Source organism: Carassius auratus, chromosome 1 (assembly GCF_003368295.1).
Source record: "Carassius auratus strain Wakin chromosome 1, ASM336829v1, whole genome shotgun sequence".
Taxonomy (NCBI): Eukaryota; Metazoa; Chordata; class Actinopteri; order Cypriniformes; family Cyprinidae; genus Carassius; species Carassius auratus.
The window spans coordinates 18,124,017-18,143,402 of record NC_039243.1 but is presented as its reverse complement, the minus strand read 5'-3'; the positions used below and the strand labels follow the sequence as shown (position 1 = coordinate 18,143,402).

The window sequence follows — 19,386 nt, the reverse complement described above, 5'->3', positions numbered from 1 at the left end:
AAAAAAAAAAAAAAAAAAAACAGACAAAACATTTCGAGACTTTGGTATTGGATCAGCTATTTGTGTAACCTTGCCCGTTTTGTTTTTGGGCCTCAGAACGAGTTTACTTAAATGAATCAAGGAGAGAGGTGGCTTGAAGAGAATATTATCCTCAAAACATTGTAATGAATAACACTAAACAGTAAGTGGAATCTTTTGTAAGTTACTCCAAAGGCAATAAAAGCTAAAAAAAAAAAAAATAATTCTTTTGACAACAAAAAGTAAACTGATTGTGAATTTCTTCACATTTAAAAACTTCTCACTCATGCTAGCATAAGGCACCCAATATACAGGTATAAACAAATAATGCTCTGAGAAAATCTGACATTTAAGGATAATAAGAGATACCAATCATGTCATCAACAAAACAATACGTAATCATGATGGGAAGAAATGGCCATACTTACCATGGTAGACCATCATATACACATCTTTGTGTGGCATCATGAATTAAAGAAAAACGCTACTGTTTTTCTATATTTCACTATGTTCTTCCCACAACTTATGTACGATACGTACCTCTCCCGTCTCAGCGAGTGCACTTAATCGCTGTAGCGTGTGGCGCCACTATGCTAGCGTTTAGCTTAGCACCATTCATTCCTTAGGATCCAAACAGAGATGAATTTAGAAGCAACCAAACACTTCCACTTTCCATGTTTTTTTGGGTCACCATACTTACTCGTGTAACTACTCATGTAACTGTCTTTAAATAGGGAAAACACGAAAGTGTTTGGGGGCTTGTAAATTCAACCAAGTTTGGATCCCAAGGAATGAATGGTGATAAGCTAAATGCTAGCATAGTGGTGCCACATGCTACAGCGACTGAGTGCTCGCACTGAGGCATGAAAGGTACATATCAACTCATCTAAGTTGAAGGAAGTACATAGTGAAATAAGGAAAAATGGTGGCGTTTTTCTTTTAAATTCATGCAAAACATACACATATATATATATATACAAACCCTATGTGCTTCCTTCAAATGTAACCGACTCGTAAAATTTACTTGCTGTTCAGAACATATACTAATCAAGAGGGAAAAAAAAAGCTGACGTCCAAAACAAATCACAAATTTTACTTAACTAGTTAACTATGGAGTAATCAAGGGTTATGTCAAGCCAACTGTATTTGCCTTTTCTTTTCATAAGTCTAAGAAAACAAATTAGTTTTTCCTTTTTAAATGGACAAAATCATATAATAACTTTAAAATCTACTCTAGACAGTTCCAATCATTGGTTTTTTCTGCTGGGGATCTTGGTATTGTTCATCTCCGTATGGCCCGTAACGATCAGGACTGGCCGCCCGATAGTTCCCCTGTTTTATTGTATCGTATTGCGGTGGGGCTCTGGCACCTGGGTTCAAAGAGGGAGGGACATCCTGCCTCATGGGACCCCTCTGTTGGGCTGGAGATGTGGGGTAGTAACCACCCGTGGCCTCCGCGGGTCTGGGTACAGGCAAACGGGGAGAGCGTGGAGGATAGTTGTCTTGATGGGTCTCATAGATGGGGTTGGGGTAATGGACAGGGTCTCTCTGGCTGGCCCAGTTCTGATTTGGGTAGTCCTCCATGGGCATTCTCCTGGAAAAACAATACCATAGATCAGTGTTCAATCAACCTGTCAATGGCGATCGACTGGTAGATCTTAATCATTATCCCAGAAGATCCTGAAAAAAAAAGAAAAATAAGTACAATATATACTGAACAAAATCATAAGTTCAACCAATTTTTTGTTTTTGGCCCCATTTTTAATGAATGGAACTCAAAGAGCTAAGACTTTTTCTATGTACACAAAAGGCCTATTTCTCTCAATCTGCATATCAAGAGGCTGATTAGACAGCATGATTATTGCACAGATTTGCCTTAGACTGGCCACAATAAAAGGGCACTTTAAAATGTGCAGTTTTATGTATTGGGGTCAGAAAACCAGTCAGTATCTGGTGTGACCACCATTTGTCTCACGCAGTGCAACCATCTCCTTTGTATAGAGTGGATCAGGTTGTTGATTGTGCCCTGTGGAATGTTGGTCCACTCCTCTTCAATGGCTTTGTGAAGTTGCTGGATATTGGCAGGAACTGGAACCTGCTGTCATATACGCTGATACAGAGCATCCCAAACATGCTCAATGGGTGACATGTCTGGTGAGTATGCTGGCCATGCAAGAACTGGGATACTTTCCGCTTCCAGGAATTGTGTACAGATCCTTGCAAAATGGGACCGTGCATTATCATGCTGCAACATGAGGTGATGGTCGTGAATGAATGGCACAACAATGGGCCTCAGGATCTTGTCAAAGTATCTCTGTGAATTCAAAATTCTATCAATAAAATGCACCTGTGTTCGTTGTTCATAACATACGCCTGCCCATACTATACCATACCATAACCCCACCGCTACCATGGACCACTTGACGCCATACATGCTGTATGCCATCTGCCCAGTACAGTGAAAACTGGGATTCATACGTGAAGAGAACACTTCGCCAAAGTGACAGACACCATCGAATGTGAGCATTTGCCAACTCAAGTCGGTTATGACGACAAACTGCAGTCAAGTGAGGACGACGGACATGCAGATGAGCTTCCCTGAGATAGTTTTTGACAGTTTGTGCAGAGATTCTTTGGTTATGCAAAGCAATTGTTGCAGCAGCTGTCTAAGACAAACTTGGAGGTGAAGATGCTGGATGTGGAGGTTCCTGGGCTTGTGTGGTTACATGTGATCTACGGTTGTGAGGCCGGTTGGATGTGCTGCCAAATTCCATGAAATACATTTGGAGAAAAGGCTTATGGTAGAGAAATGGACATTCAATTCATGGGCAACAGCTCTGCTGGACATTCCTGGATTCAGCAGGCTAATTGCATGCTCCCTCAAAACTTACGACATCTGTGGCATTGTGCTGTGTGATAAAACACATTTTAGAGTGGCCTTTTATTGTGGCCAGCCTAAGGCACACCTGTGCAATGATCATGCTGTCTAATCAGCATCTTGATATGCCACACCTGTGAGGTGGATGGATTATCTTGGCAAAGGAGAAGAGCTCACTAACACAGATTTATATAGATTTGTAAACAATATTTGAGAGAAATAGTCCTTTTGTGTACATAGAAAAAAGATCTTTGAGTTCAGCTCATGAAAAATGGGGGCAAAAACAAAAGTGTTGCGTTTATAATTATGTTCAGTGTACATTATATTTAAATTTTTTTGTACTTATTTTAGGGAGCTACTGGGACAGTGACAAAGAAAAATACATTATGCCTGAGGCTGTAAACAGGGCGATAACAGAAATCATAGACGCTGAACATGGATGCAAAGTGGAGAAAATACAGTATCAGGCAGAGCAAGATCACAGTTCACAATGCTCGAAATATTGGAAGAAAACAGGTGTGAGGGGTTATATGAATGAATCACTGAAGGGAATTGACTGTCTTGAGAAAAGTTTTGATGGCAATGGCATTTTCTTCTCCTCTTACCTCCATATAAAGTAGTATTTATAAGCGCAGCCTTGCTTTGTTTACAGCAGTATGGCTGCATTTCTATAAGTGGTACCTGCTGTCAGAGAGTGAAATTGTGAATTCATTCAGATGTTTTTATACACCATAATTTCACAAAACTAAAGTCAGATCATTCAGTTTTTTTGCTTTAAATCTGGTAAATCTAATTCAAAAACAACTGCTCATGCAACTTGTGTAGCATCTTTGTTTGGATCATTATCGAAATGCAGTGGTTGCCTCTAATTTCAAATGCCTACAGATATTTATAAATAACCAATAAATAAATTAGCTTAAAAAATAATGATTCTGAATTTTTTTCTCAGAGTGAAGAACATTTTAAAACTTTTTCCACTTGTAAGAACCTTTTTGCCCAACAAAAATGATCCATGGATGTTAAAGGTTCTTCAAGGAATCACAGATGCCATTAAAGAACCTTTATTTTAAAAGTATAACTGTATATAGTATTTTTTTCCCATTGAAAAACAAGAAATTTCCCAAAACAATAAATTTTTATAAAAGGACAATTTAAGGTAAACACAGCGGTAGAGTTTTAAAAATCCCATTAATTTAATTTCAAGACATCTGAATTCATGACTTTAAGATAACTTCATTATTTGACTTATTGAGAAGTTATATGGCAATGATGCCCCATTTACGACGTCATACATGATTTGAGAGTCATGAAAAAGAGGAATATTTTCAGAGAATAATAACTTTTCATAATTAATTTTTAATTTCACAAAGCTGTCATATGACTTCAGGATACTTGAAATATAGTTGAAAGTAAATATATAGTCATAAATATATTGAAATATAAGTCTTATGGTGTTTTAATTATATTTTTTACCCTTTCTAGAGCTTGACTAATGTGGTTAGGGTTTAACAAATTCTCTGAGATAAATAAAACAGCATATGGGTTTGGAACAACATGAGTGTGAGCAAATGACGACAATTTTCCTGGTCAACATATCCATGCCGCTCTGTAAAAAAACCTGACGACCAGCATGGGTCTTCTGAGGTTGGTTTACTAAAGAAGTCTTGCTGGTAAAGCTAGTTAACTAGCCTTGCAAGGAATCCAGAGCACCATAAGTCCATGCTAGTGAACTCAACAGGATCTAACCATTGGGTTTCAGTCAGTTCTTTATATATAGCTTCATATCTGGGCTTGCAATTAATTAAAAAATACACAATTTGGCCTTTTTTACAGGTTGGGTTTATATACAAAACACAACCCATGCCCTTAAGCAGGGAATGCCGATACTGATCTGGAAATCTTAATGTGTAAACTACCTGCAAATTAAACATTTACATTCACTCAAAGACAGTCGATCTCTGTCAGTACCAGGAAACAGTTCACACTACTTGCCATTTTCAAAGGAAATGTGTCACTTGCAAATAATAAATGAAAAACGAAGGAGTCGCATGAAGTCTGGGAAATTAAAATAAAAGCTGCAGCTACAGGTGGATCAAAGAAATGAATAAAATCATAAAGCAGCAGTCTTTACAAAACTACATGAATAAATAGAGGGCATCTGCAGATTGAAGGGTAATGGATGCTATATATGGAAGGGAAAAAAACTGCATTATGCATTTGCATTCTTAATATTTCCATGGTTGTGGCCTACATTACTTATCCAAATGTTGCATTCGTTTATGATCGCACTATGTGGTCTCTAAAAACAAGAGGTAGCAAGCGACCTTAATGTCAAAACCTGCACTGCACAACACGTGTGTGAATATTTCATGCATGCATCGTTTGATGTTTGATATAGTTCACTCTAAAGTGTGACTGTAGTCTGTTCACTATTTTACCTGTCAAAGTTAGTTAAGTGTGTGTAGACTGTGCACTGTACTGTGAGGTGTGTGTGTGTGTGGTTATAATCCATCAGCAGTGTGTGTAGTGTGTCTGTCAGCTCTGACCACCCATGAACAACTGAAAAAGAAATACTGCAGTCTTGAGCCTAAACAGTGTGTATGAGTTCATAAAGCTGGAGACAGATAAGCACAAAACACACCCAGACTAAAATTACTAATGTTTCATTTTGTTATTTCAGAATGACTGTATCGACAGCACTCATAGCATAAATGCTTCTATTAAAAGCAGTATTATGTTTACAGTGAACTAAGAGTAAATAATTGGAGGTAGATTATACAGGAATGAACATTTGTGAAACCTCAGAGTTTGAATCCTTAGATATTCAGTGTTCACGTTTATATTTGTAAAACTTTGATTAGAAACTTTTCTTGTAGCTGGAAGTTTTATAAATTTGTAACAGTGAATCTCAGACTAAAACAAATGGCTACTAATAAAACAAATTACATAGTGACATAATTTGTCCATTTCCACCAACTTCCTCATCAAGATATTTATCACACTTGAACATGATATATACCTTAAATACAAAATACTAGAATATGATATATAAAACAAACTACCCTTTTATATCTACCCATATGTATGCTAGAGAACCTTTTACACCCTAATTTATATAATTATATATCAGATAAAGTAATGTATATGATATATACTTTCGATAATATATAATTTACATTAAAATATTTGATAAATAATTTTGTCTAGAACTGTAGTATGAAATATAGTCCATTTAGTGAGCATCATGTGATACACAAATACACTAATCTCTGATTAAAGAAAGAATACATGATATATTGATATAATACATGACAGTTGATATATACCTCAAAATAACTGAACTATATAGTATAAAGCACATTTCATTAATATTTATACTGTTTGCACCACAATATTTGATATATGCTGAAATATATAGCCTATTTAACTTGCAATATTTGATATATACATGTACACTAGAATATGATATTTACATAATTTAACCAATATTTGAAATATACCTGAAATACACTAAACTAAGATATATACTGTATCTGAAAGTTAGGAATACACCTTAATATATATCCTATTTACACTAGATTATTTCAAACATACACTTCAAAAACTCTCAAATATACGGTACATAGCCCATTTAGACAACTTTATATAATATATAGCCTGCTGTTAACACTAGAATATTTGATAAAGACTAAAATATATACCGCATTTAGTGTGATATATACCTCATATACACCCGAAAATAAGCTACATTCATTATTTACACTAGAATATATCATTTATACCCCATTAGACTGGAATATATTACACATAGCTCATGCTCACTACACCTTGAGATAAATACAAGAGGGCTTTAAGCTGAAGTTAGCGTGCTAGATTAGCCATAATGAGAAATGCTGTGGGTTACAGACTGTGTGCTGGCAGCTGCGGATTAAAGCAGATTTACACACACTGCTGCTTTTCCGCCGGGACAAACACGGACCCTAGGGTGAGCGACTCACTACAGTTGTACCCTACAACTGACCCCGTGATCCAGTGACATAATGTAAGCCCAGAGGCTTAGGGTCACAGCTAAGTGAGCAATGTGTGTGTGTGTATGTGATGGCCAGATGTGTGTTAGTATCTGTAATTATGTGTGTGAGAAGGAATGCATCAGTAAGCACATGTGTTTGAGATGGGTGGACCAGCACGTGTGTGCATGAGTAAGAGATGGAAGTATTGTATGGTAAAGGTCATGTTTGTGTGCGTTATAGAACCACATGTGCTTATTTGAACAACTGCGGGTCAAAGCGTCACATCTATAATATGCAATGGAGATCACAAGCCTGTTTAGGAGTGAACAAATGTATTTGAGCTTGTGTTTGAGTGTGAGACAGACACTACAGCCTGTGGTAGGTGATGTAATTTAAAATACATGGGTAACAAACAAAGTAATGACAAGCCCTGCAATCCATCTCTCTCCCACTAGCACTAATCAACACTCAACGCTCGGTGAAACACGCATGTGTGATCGAGCTGGCCGCTAACATATTTTCCGCCTTACGACAAAAAAAGGAATCTTTTTGCATGAGCCCCCTGCACCTGCCCAAGATGTTCGGAAGGAAATTCTTCCCTTGGTTCCTAATTTGACCTCAACTACTGTGTCTTCCCCCAGAGACAGACGTGCACATACAATGCCAAACAGCTGGTGGATGAGGGTGAACAAAGGAGGGTGTGATGCATTTTAAGTAACAGGATGAGCTTATGACCAGTCAATGATTGAGAGTGGATTAATGGACTGACTCAGACTTGTGCAAATGTACTAAACAATAAACTACAACAAAAACAAGATCAGGAAATTAGTTTGTGTGTGGACGGATAGACCAATGAATAGGAAGACAGACAGATTTTTTAAATGTAAAACAGACAGACGGACGGACGGACGGACAGACAGACAGAGACAGACAGAAGAATGGATAGATAATCTACACATAAATGTAAGACAGACAGACAGACAGACAGACAGACAGACAGACCGACCGACAGACAGATAGACAGACAGAAGAATGGATAATCTACACATAAATGTAAGACAGACAGACAGACAGACAGACAGACAGAAGAATGGATAATCTACACATAAATGTAAGACAGACAGACAGACAGAGGAATAGATAATCTATACATGCATGTAAAACAAAAACAGACAGACAGACGGAAGGAAGAATAGATTATCTATACATGTAAAACACAGACAGACAGAAGAATTGATAATCTACACATACATGTAAAACAGACAGACAGATGGCCAGACAGACAGAAAAATAATCTATACATGCATGTAAGACAGACAGACTGAATATATAGACATACAGACAGACAGATAATATATCTGACTGAACAGGCAGACAGAAATAAATACAGACATAAATACATTTACGCCAGACTGGATTAATCTATAGCCAGTTATATGTGATTGGATATATTTTATCTATGGCACTAGTTCCAGACATTAAGGCCGCAGGGAAAACAGGAGCTGATTGAGGCAGAAAACAAAATAAGTGTTTCATTTCCAAACACTGATTTCATTATGGCTCCTGTGTTTCAAGGCAAACAATGTTAAAGCAGAACACAGTCACTGTGCCTTATTCACTTGAAAGCAAAGCGGCAGCCGAAGCCGCAGCCAAAACTCAATATAAAGCAGAGTGAGATGTCAAGACAGAATGAAAAGAAGTAATAGTGGTTTCTGTTGCCAAGATGAATGAACAAGGAAAAGCACGTCTTCCTGGTAATCAGAACCTTGCTATCTTAAATACTTTTTAAACACAATTCTTCTGTATGCTCTATAGCAGAGGCTCTGTTGTTTCAGCTTCTCATTAATATCAATGATTTGGCCTCTAAAACTATAGTTTTAAATTAGGGGTATTTTCAAGCACATGCTGATATTTAAAGACCTGAACTGTCAATAGTGTCCATTCTCAAGCTCTACTTGCAAACAGTCCTAGTGTTGTATAACCTTCTGCCTTTGGCTGATCTTTATCCAATCAAAAGCAAGCTTAAGACTCAGGCCGATTAGCCGGATATTCTGCTGGGATAGAACTCTTTACTCTAATCCCTCTCCTGCTCGGGCTAAATGGCAAGGGAAATGATTCCTTTGTATGCAAATGCAATGGCCTAAGAGGCAAAATATTATCTTAAAGTTTATTACTGTGTATTCACACAGTGACAAGGGTTACATGAGAGGTTAAAAGAAGGTACTTCTACTAAGATTATCATTATCGATTAGTTGTGTCTGCCCACTGCGCACAGTAAAAATTCCGCCAGTCAAGTCAAATTACAGCAGTGAATAATGCATTTCTAAACTTGAGAATGCTTTATTTATTTATTTATTTTTTACTTCAAGCTAATAATACATTGGCATAATGTTTAACACGGCTTGTCTTGTCAAGCGCTTTGACAAATGCACATGCTGTTTAATGTGTGAGATATGTTTCCTCAGCGCATAAACTGCATTTTACGGTAATATCCTTTTCTGTAAATGTTACATATTCTGTGAATGCTTCTATTATGCATGAAGGCTTGTCCTGACAGTCTGAATTAATATTCAGACTAAGATGGATAATATTTAGTGCAATAATATTAATTTTGCTGATATATCTGTTATTGGACATTAAATTTAGGTTTAAAAGTCAACATGTAATTTAAGTATTTTATGACAATAACTGTAAAAGGGATAACAGATTGTGATTGAATATAAATGTAAGACGTATTTCTTCATAGCTTTCTTTTGGCGCGTTAGTTTGAAGAGCAGCATTTGGCAGGATGTGGAATAGTGTGTTTTGTCACTTAAAGAAAGAGGATTTTTTATTAAATTAATTGAAAATACATAAATAAAATAAGATTAAAAAGAAATTGGTCAACCAATCGATTATCAACATAATTGTTAGTTGCAGCCCTAAACATAATACTGTAGTGAAATGTCATTAAAAGTACCATAATGTGTAACTACGTTTTAATGAAAAAAATATGCATAGACAACGAAAATTTTGAAAACCGTAAACAAATCAGCATTGAAAGCTGCAATGAAATAGAAGCTTTAAACGTTTATACAAAAACTAACTGAAATAATTTTAAGTGCTAGAATTACTAAAAGCATTTCAGAAAGAAACAAAGTAATAAAACAACAAACCAAAATGCAACTTTCATGCAAACTTTCACATGACAGCTCACGGCCACTATCTGCTCACCAGCTCTAACCACTACACCACATCACCCATTTCTCAGGCCTGGCTGAGGCTGCTGCAGACTGAGTGATTCTGTGTGACTGCTGCATTATGGCTCCTACAGAAGAACACAGTATAAAATTGCTCTCTGTGACAAGAGTGATGTGACATACTGCTTGAAGTGACTGGTTTCTGCCTTGAGGAACTTTTCAAAAAGTACAAAACAAGCGCTTTTGCTTCTACCGAGTCATACATACACACACAGGGAGAGCGAGAGGGAGAGAGAGAGAGAGAGAGAGAGAAACAGCGTGCAGGGAAATATATGCTAATGTAATGGAGCGCAGTCATTTGAAAGAAAATGGGCCTGAATGAGCCCCCTGAGGGAACCACAGCACAAAGTTCAACCCTGAAAAATGTATTTCATTTAATTTAAATAGTCCTCTCTTATGAATACATCGGGGCGGCATCGCTGCTTCAGGGAGAGCTGAGAACTACAGGAGGGATGAGGTGGGAGTTTATTTTTGGGGAAAAATATAAAATAAGATGTGTCAAGCCTTGTGCTTATAAATGATTTCATAAGCAAAGGAAAACTTTGTCCAACTTGCTCTGATGTCTCATTTGTAGGTGTTTCACAGGTCTAAATTGTAGAAAATATGCTTTGATGTGGATCTGGGTGGATTTTAAAAGGGCTGAAAAGTCTAAATCTAGGTAAATTACATGATAAAGTTTAACTAGATTATGGTAGTACCATGGTAGATGGTGCAATATACCAATTTACTGAATGATTACCATATTTATATGATATAGTTACTCTACTTAAATACTTCAAAGAATAGATTTAACTATGATCCATGTACAAAAAACACAACAGCTACTTTTGGTTGGTATTGTGGTAACATACATTTAAAGATGTGACAGAATTCACATACAGTACTTGTAATGTTTCCTCTTTAAGAATGTTTTGTGCCTGTGGTGTGGTGTTGTCCCCTTTAAATGTTTTACGTTTAGCTAGTTCATTAAAGCTATAGCCAGTTCATTAATTTCAGTAATTCAACTCAAATTGTTAAACTTGTGTATTAAATAATTTTAGTGCACACAGACTGAACTAGTTTAAGTCTCTGGTTTTTTAATTGTGATGATTTTGGCTCACATTTAACAAAAAACCCACCAAATCTCAACAAATTAGAATATGGTGACATGCAAATCTGCTAATCAACTCAAAACACCTGCAAAGGTTTCCTGAGCCTTTAAAATGGTCTCTCAGTTGGTTCACTAGGCTACACAATCATGGGGAAGACTGCTGATCTGACAGTTGTCAGATTCATTGCAAAAGAAGCTGGCTGTTCAGAGTGCTGTATCCAAGCATGTCAACAGAAAGTTGAGTGGAAGGAAAAAGTGTTGAAGAAAAAGATGCACAACCAGCTGAGAGAACCGCAGCCTTATGAAGATTGTCAAGCTAAATCGATTCAAGAATTTGAGTGAACTTCACAAGGAATGGACTGAGGCTGGGGTCAAGGCATCAAGAGCCACCATACACAGACGTGTCAAGTAATTTGGCTACAGTTCATATTCCTCTTGTTAAGCCACTCCTGAACCACAGACAAGAGCATCTTACCTGGGCTAAGGAGTAGTAGTACTGGACTGTTGCCCAGTGGTCCAAAATCCTCTTTTCATATGAGAAGAATTTTTGTATTTCATTTGGAAACCAAGGTCCTAGTGTCTGGAGGAAAGGCAGAGAAGCTAAAAACTCAAGTTGCTTGAAGTCCAGTTTTAAGTTTCCACAGTCTGTGATGATTAGGGTTGCAATGTCATCTTCTGGTGTTGGTCTATTGTGTTTTTCACTGCACCCGTTTAACAAGGCACCCGTTTACCAACACTTCCTTCTGCTGACCAGCTTTTTGAAGATGCTGATTTCATTTTCCAACAGGAAATGGCACACTGCCAAAAGCACCAAAAGTTGGTTAAATGACCATGGTGTTGGTGTGCTTGACTGGTCAGCAAACTCCCCAGACCTGAACCCCATAGAGAATCTATGGGATATTCTCAAGAGGAAAATTAGAAACAAGAGACCAAAATGCATATGAGTTAAAGGTCACTGTCAAAGAAATCTGGGCTTCCATACCACCTCAGCAGTGCCACAAACTGATCACCTCCATGCAACGCCAAATTGAAGCAGTAATTAAAGCAAAAGGAGCCCCTACCAAGTACTGTACATGTACAGAAAATAAACATACACAGGAATGCTACGAAAACAAAACCATTGAGTGAAATACTGGAGTAAACATGGCAGTTCACAATCACAATTATCGCCTTGCCGGACTTTGGCATCCCCAGTTTCTCGCTAACGATCGGTAACAGTTGATAAATTAAACTTTTCCCAAAACCTGTCGGGACACGAGAGTAGGGCCACAACATCACCTCCATTCAAAATGTGAAACATTCTTCTTGTTCGGGCATCAGTTGGCAAATGCGGGGAATATTTCCACAACAGAGCGAATAGTGTCCTGTGTCTCCTTGTCCATTTTCGATTTCCCTAACCTAAACATGAATCCTAAATTTGGCGCTTAGTGTCTACGTCACGGCTCTCAGCCTACCCTCTGTTCGTTGATTGGCCGGCTGTTTTGGAGCCGGAAGAAAGCTGGGAGATAGTTTTCTATCTCAGACTGAGTACAGAAGCAAACTGAAATTGAGCGGAAGTACGAAGTCTGACGTAGTCAGGCTAGTGAATTGGTGGGTTTTTGTTAAATGTGAGACAAAATCATCACAATTAGAAGAACCAAAGACTTAAACTACTTCAGTCTATGTGCATTGAATTTAATACACAAGTTTCAAAATTTTAATTGAAGTTGAATTACTGAAATGAACTTTTTCACAACATTCTATTTTTTTTGAGATGCACCTGTACTTTCTTAGCATAACTCTCTTTCAAAATCCACCATAAATGTCACTAAATTAATAAAACGGTTTAAATCTAATACTTTAATGTTTCAATTTTTTTTTGCATTTGAAATTGATTATGGACACATTGGCACAGCTAGAAGCATTTGTATTTAAGTATTTGAATGAATAGTTCACCCAAAAATAAAACATTCCTGAAAATGTAAAATAAACAAAATTAAAAGCATAGTTCATCCAAAAAAGAAAATCCTGTCATAAGTCCTAATAACATCATACCCCACTTTTTTTTTTAATCAACAAAATTATCTGATGATGACAGAATTTCCTTTTTGTTTCAGAAAAATTTAAATTTAAATAAAAATGATGTTTTAATGTTTGTAGACTACAAGAAAATTAATTCTCTATGTTTTTAGCGGACATTTCCATGAATTGTACCACATCAGTTTACTTTAGAAATATTAAAATTTTTGTTTGATTCTAATTTGGCTTTGGTTGCCCTTTAATGTGACCCCTAACTATTTTACTTACAACATGAGCTACTAATATTCGGAGTGCCACAATGGAGTCACGTCATATGCGTGTATGTTCCCGAAGGAGAATGAATGAAGCACTTAAAAACCCGGGATGTGAGCCAGGATAGCATTCCCAGCTCCCTGTCTGGATCCCGGTCCTCTGGGAGCAGATCAGGTGAATATTCTGGGATGAGAAATGCACTCGGAGGGCAAACACTCAAGATTTAATTAGGGGACTGAAAGAGGATTAGATTGGGTGTGTGTGTATGAGGGAGAGAGAATAAGAAGGGAAGTCCCTCCACCTTCCTCCGTCTTGTTTTGTTGACTCTGCAGGTCCAACGGTGCCACATATGTCCAGCATATGGTACAAGAACACGCAAACCTAAATGCAATGGAAAAAAATACTCAAACACAGGCCTACCTGGGCACTGAGGCATACAGTCGATCGGTGTCATTGTATCTCGGAGCCATTCGTGGATCAGGCCCTCTAATCTGTGGAGCACAGAGAAATCGAATACGATTATTCCACAATCTTCTAATGTGACAGTTGGATATGGATTTAAAGGTGAATAGTGCAAATTTCTGTATACTAGCAACACCACAAAGAATTACAATGTAGTGTGCTGATCAAAAAAGCATTGATAACAATGAAAAATATGTTAAAACATTATAAAAACCAGACAAGACATGAAAACCAAGTTTTATATTATATAATTTGTCAAAATTTGAAAAGACACATACAGGACATGTGCACATTGAATATTAATGTTTAAAAAAGAGGTGATTTACATTTTAAAAGTTGGTGGTCAATAAAGTCTCTCGATCAGAAATGCAATAAAATAGTAATACTATAAATATTATTACAACTTTAAATCATTCTAATATGAGGATTTGCTGTTTAATAAATATTTATTATTATTCATGTTGAGAACAGTTGCTAAAACAGTTGTTAAAACAGATACATTTTTTTTCAGGATACTTTCATGAATTTCATGAAAAGTTCTAAAAAACAGCATTTATTTGAAATAGAAATCCATTGTAACCCTGTAAATGTTTTTATTATCTCTTTTGATCAATTTTATGTTTACTTGCTGAATAAAAGTAAAAATCAAAAAACAAAAGCTGAACAGCAGCATACATATAAAAAAGTTTACCTGAAGAGTGAAATCAATTACAAATCTGTGTGTGCCAAAAGGGTTCACTTAATATGCTTATGAATGTTAACCAATACAACAACACAGTTCAAGATGTTTCATCATCATGCACACTCGATATTAAACCAGTGTGACCAACCGTCACAGTACTTAGAACTAGATGTAGTGTTTCAATCGAGCGCAAACTAGAGTCTGGGTTTTCTTTGTTACTTAAAACATAAAAAAGGCAATAAGCTTGAGAGTTGTAGTGTGCATTAAGCTGGAAAATATAATAAATAAAGATAAATCCATATAATTTCTATATGATGACTATAAATCAGGGAGGGGAAGAGGGAGAGGAAAATAGTAAACAAGAGAGATAAATGATGCAGCTCGACTGATTTAGTGGAGAAAAGAGGTCAGTTTCTTCAGAGAAAGTCTTGACCGTTTTTCTTTGGCTCTTCATGTAATATGACCCCCCCCCCCCACCAAAAAAAAAAAGTCTGTAATTAAATATAATTAGTCTGTTTAATACTATAATTCCCACGAGAACAAAACTCGAACAGGCAATGACAAAATTTCTTGATTTTAAACACATTTTTTTGTCTCTGCAACCATGCGGATGCATTATTTTCCCATTACATCTCTAATGGTTTTGATATTTACATTTACATTTAGTCATTTAGCAGTTGGTTTTATCCAAAGCGACTTAAAAATGTGAACAATGAAAGCAATCAAAATCAATAAAAGAGCAATGATGTACAAGTGCTATAACAAGTCTCATTTGGCATAATGCAGTACATAGCAAGGGATTTAAAAAAAGAAAAGAAAAAGACAACAGATAGAATAGAAAAAGAATAGAGCAAGCTAGTGATGGAGGTCTTTTTTTTTGCTCTTGTTAATTGTATAATAAATGATAATAAAACCGATAGAATACAAAAAAGATTAGAAAGCTGGTTTTTGTTTTGTTTTTGTTAAGAAAACAAGCAGTAAACGAATAGAGTGCAAGTCTAAAAGGAATAGGTGTTTTTTTTAAGAATATTATTAGAATAGAGAGTGCTAGAGTTAGAGGGTCAAATAAAGATAGAATTATGTTATGATTCCAATGAATAATTCAAGCTTATTTCTCTTTATGTGACTATTCCAAGACTTTGCAAGTTTGTATAACAGAAATGACTTGCGTTAGACACACATGCCAGGGTTTAACAGTAGCCTCATATTGACCACAGTGGGATTTGTGGGAGCTCTGCGTGTGGCAGCTCCTGACAGATGAAGGTTAGAGGCATTATGTAAAGAAGGGCAGCTCATTTCTGGGGACTATATGAAGAAAATGGTGGCATTTGTCTCAATGAGGAGTTTATAAGTGCACGTCCTCCCGTGTGTAATGGCAGCGCTGAGTCCTACCCTGCATGCTAAGTGTGATCTTTAAACACAAAGGTGTCTTGCAGGGATCGAATGTCACAAAGAGTAAGAGAGAGATGACGACTCGCGCACAGTGTAAAGGTCACATTTAGAGAAGCGAGAGATGATTGTGGGAATGATAGACCACTGCGTATGCCAAATGATCAGAATGATAAACAATTCCTCGCTTTCCTCTGTTCCTTTCATTCTTTTTTTCATTCTTCATTCAGGTCATCAGTTACGCCCATTGTCACATATGGAAGTATTTATGTAATTTCTCTCTCTAACTTTTCTGTCTCCACAGCATCCAGTACTAATATAAATATATATTATTGCTTTAATTATACATTTTGAATAAAAAAAACTAATAATAATTTGAACAGCATAATGTGATTTCTACATGCTCAGAATGAATATCAGTGAAAAAAAAAATTAATAATAAAAATTGGTCAAACCAATTATCGGTATCTACTTTGAAGTCTTCCAGTTAAAATGCAATATTCCTGTTGTGAACTCAAGTTGATCAATGCCAATAACATCATCTTGCACTGAATGGTGAAAACAACTCTTCAAATTGCATAATTTTGCATAATGCATTTTGTGATCGGATATCTCTCTGATTTGTTAAAACGTTTCCATTTACACTTGGCCACATACAGGTCTCATCGTAAAACGAATTTAAAGCCGATCTTCAATTCCTGCGCTATATTTAAATTTAACAAAGTTCACGTTAAGGAAATCAAAAGATACTCACTGCATTTTATAAATTATTAGCTCATTTCAAGATCAAAGAATGGAATAGGAGAGCACACAGCATATGCACTGGACACAAAAGATTGTCTGCTGGTCTTTTCACAATTGGATAGCTATCAGATCAGAAAAAAAAAAAAAAAACTGCATTTAGTGAGTCTGCTAAAAACAAACTAAATGCTTTTCTTCCAAAGAAGAACTATGTGATCAGTGTGATTATTGTTAACGAAAGCTTAAACTAAAAATGTTATTATTTAGTTTAATTATTCAATTAATAATTAAAATTATTTGAAATAAAGCTGCAATAGAATAAGACAAGTGGTTAAAGTAGTCAAATTTAGATGAATATATATTTGTATAAAGAAGCATGACTGGTGAAGTTTTAGATACACACACACTCAGCTGAAGTATATATATATATATAGCTTAATTTATTTCATTTTTAGTCATGGTAATTGTAGTATTTCACATTTTTTGTGAAATAAATCTGAAACCGTGCACATTCTTTAAGCAATAAAGTTGGAGGATGTTAAAACGCTTGCTAGTTGCTTCCATAGGGCCGGTTATTACAAAACACAAGAGACTGTTTCTCTTCACTGCCCACAGATGTTATCTCGGGCACAGGCGATTGATCTTCACTGGGTAATTAGCATTTTAAGCAGAAAGGACAAGGCACGGGTCTGCTGCCAGACGCTCGAGTCCAATTGAGAGAGAGAATTTGAAACTTTGCCACAACAGGCTTGGTGGTCCGGGTGAGTTTTACCCTGTGGGGTCAAAAAGCATCAACAAAACCTGCTCAACCCTACTAAACCTCACTAAAAGGGGACACTGAGGCACCATGGCAACCAGGCTGCCAAAAAAAAAAAAAAACAGTCTTTGCGGTCCTGTTATCAGATCAAAACGGCTGTGTGGACGGATGTAGGACTCGTGCTCTGCTGTGAATGCTGAGAAAATGTGCATGTTACGCCACTGAACTTGACTGAAACGGCAAACATTCACCACAACAAATGTGCAAATATTTACAAAAAGGCATAGGCCACTCATGCGTACAAATGCAGGGAGATTAGATGGATGTATTTGAGGAGTCTGATTAAACTCAAAGAAGCACATGTACACACACACACACACACACACACACACAACATTTAAAAATAGGGTTGCAAAATAAAATTGTTATTTCTTTAACAAATAAATAAATACAAAATTGCACCAATTCCAAACTTTTTAATGGTAGTGTGTATTATATGTCTATTGGACAGACTCAAATCTGTCAGGTTTACCACTCACTTGACAAAAATCATTTTGAAGTCCATGGTAACTTTTGTTCTTTACCATTACTCTTTTTGGTAATGGGATTCCATTGATTAGGGCTCAGAGTCAAACTCCATTCCAGAGGGAATTAGCAGTCTGGATTGAAATTTTGCAGTTGGACTCCAACAGGACACAAGTTTAGCACATTTCTTAACACACACAAGCTGTGCTCAGCATTTGCCACAAGAAACTCAAGCTGTGAGCAATGTCCCTGAAAACTCAACTGTGCTTCGTCACTTCAGCTGAGTGTGTGTGTAGCTAAGATTTCACCAGACATGCTTCTTTTTATACACCACAGCTATAAAAGCAAGTAAAGCAGCCTGGCACTTCATTAACAATATGACATGCACTTCATTAGAGCAGTTTCTCAAATACAAAAGAAATTTTCTTCTTCCTCCAGCTCGTTTTCATTTCATTCCTGAATTTGAATTACACTGTGGTTGCGAATAGGATGCAGAAAATGCTATTTGAAAATAAGGAAGTAGATAAGCAATAGCAATAAGTGTAGTTCTTAATTACGTTTATACTATGGGGCTGTTGAATGCTTGAATCTGACTGATTGACGACATTCTAATGTGTGCAATTATTTTCAGGGAAACGCATGGCTAAAGTAGCTCCTGGCAGGTCTTGACAATTTCAGTTATTTTGTCAAACGATTTCAATTATTTCAAAGGTCATTATAGCCCACAACACCTCTCTCTCTCTCTCTAATAACTTAATTATTAACTGCATTAATATGCCATCAATGGCAAAAGCCTCTGTTACTAAATCTAAAATTAAGTTTTGGAATTATAAAAAATGGAGGTGTGGGATGAGATGAGTAAGGAATCTGTCCTTTATCCACAAAACGCTACTGCATGTAGGACTAAGACCGGACAAACGTCATGAAATATAACATCTTAAGAACGTTCTGAGGTGTGGTTACCATAGTATAAGCAGAATAATTGATGACGGGCTGTTAAATTATTAGAAAATAATGCACATCCAAGGTGTAGATGTGGGCACAATGAACTTCGGGTGTGGATTAAGTCTTATTAAGGTTTAGTCCTTAAAGACAAATGTTACCAAGAAATTTTTACTTAAACGTATGTATTTTTATTTAGATTTAATAAATGAACACTTACACAAATAGAAGATCACTTCATTTCCCAGAATGCCATTACCTACAGAAATGCTCTAATCTTTAATTGAGTAAATGATACTTTCTGTAATACCGATTCAAATTATTTTGTTATAAGTCATTTATCAAAACATATTGTGAAGCTGCTTGGAGGTTGCAGATTTTC

The 19,386-nt window shown here is 36.4% G+C and overlaps 1 protein-coding gene across 1 annotated transcript in view; it reads right to left on the bottom strand.

Moving 5' to 3' along the window:
* The window catches only part of LOC113106051 (partitioning defective 3 homolog B-like), a 74,213-nt gene that overhangs the window by 1,367 nt on the left and 53,460 nt on the right, over positions 1 to 19,386 (bottom strand). Inside the window, exons 12-13 of the mRNA XM_026267624.1 lie at positions 13,927 to 13,997; positions 1 to 1,612 (exon numbers count right to left, since the gene is read on the bottom strand). The exon at positions 1 to 1,612 is cut by the window's left edge and continues 1,367 nt beyond it. Of these exons, the coding sequence (XP_026123409.1) occupies positions 1,252 to 1,612; positions 13,927 to 13,997 (432 nt within the window). The 3' untranslated portion in view covers positions 1 to 1,251. The remainder of the gene's footprint in view (positions 1,613 to 13,926; positions 13,998 to 19,386) is intronic.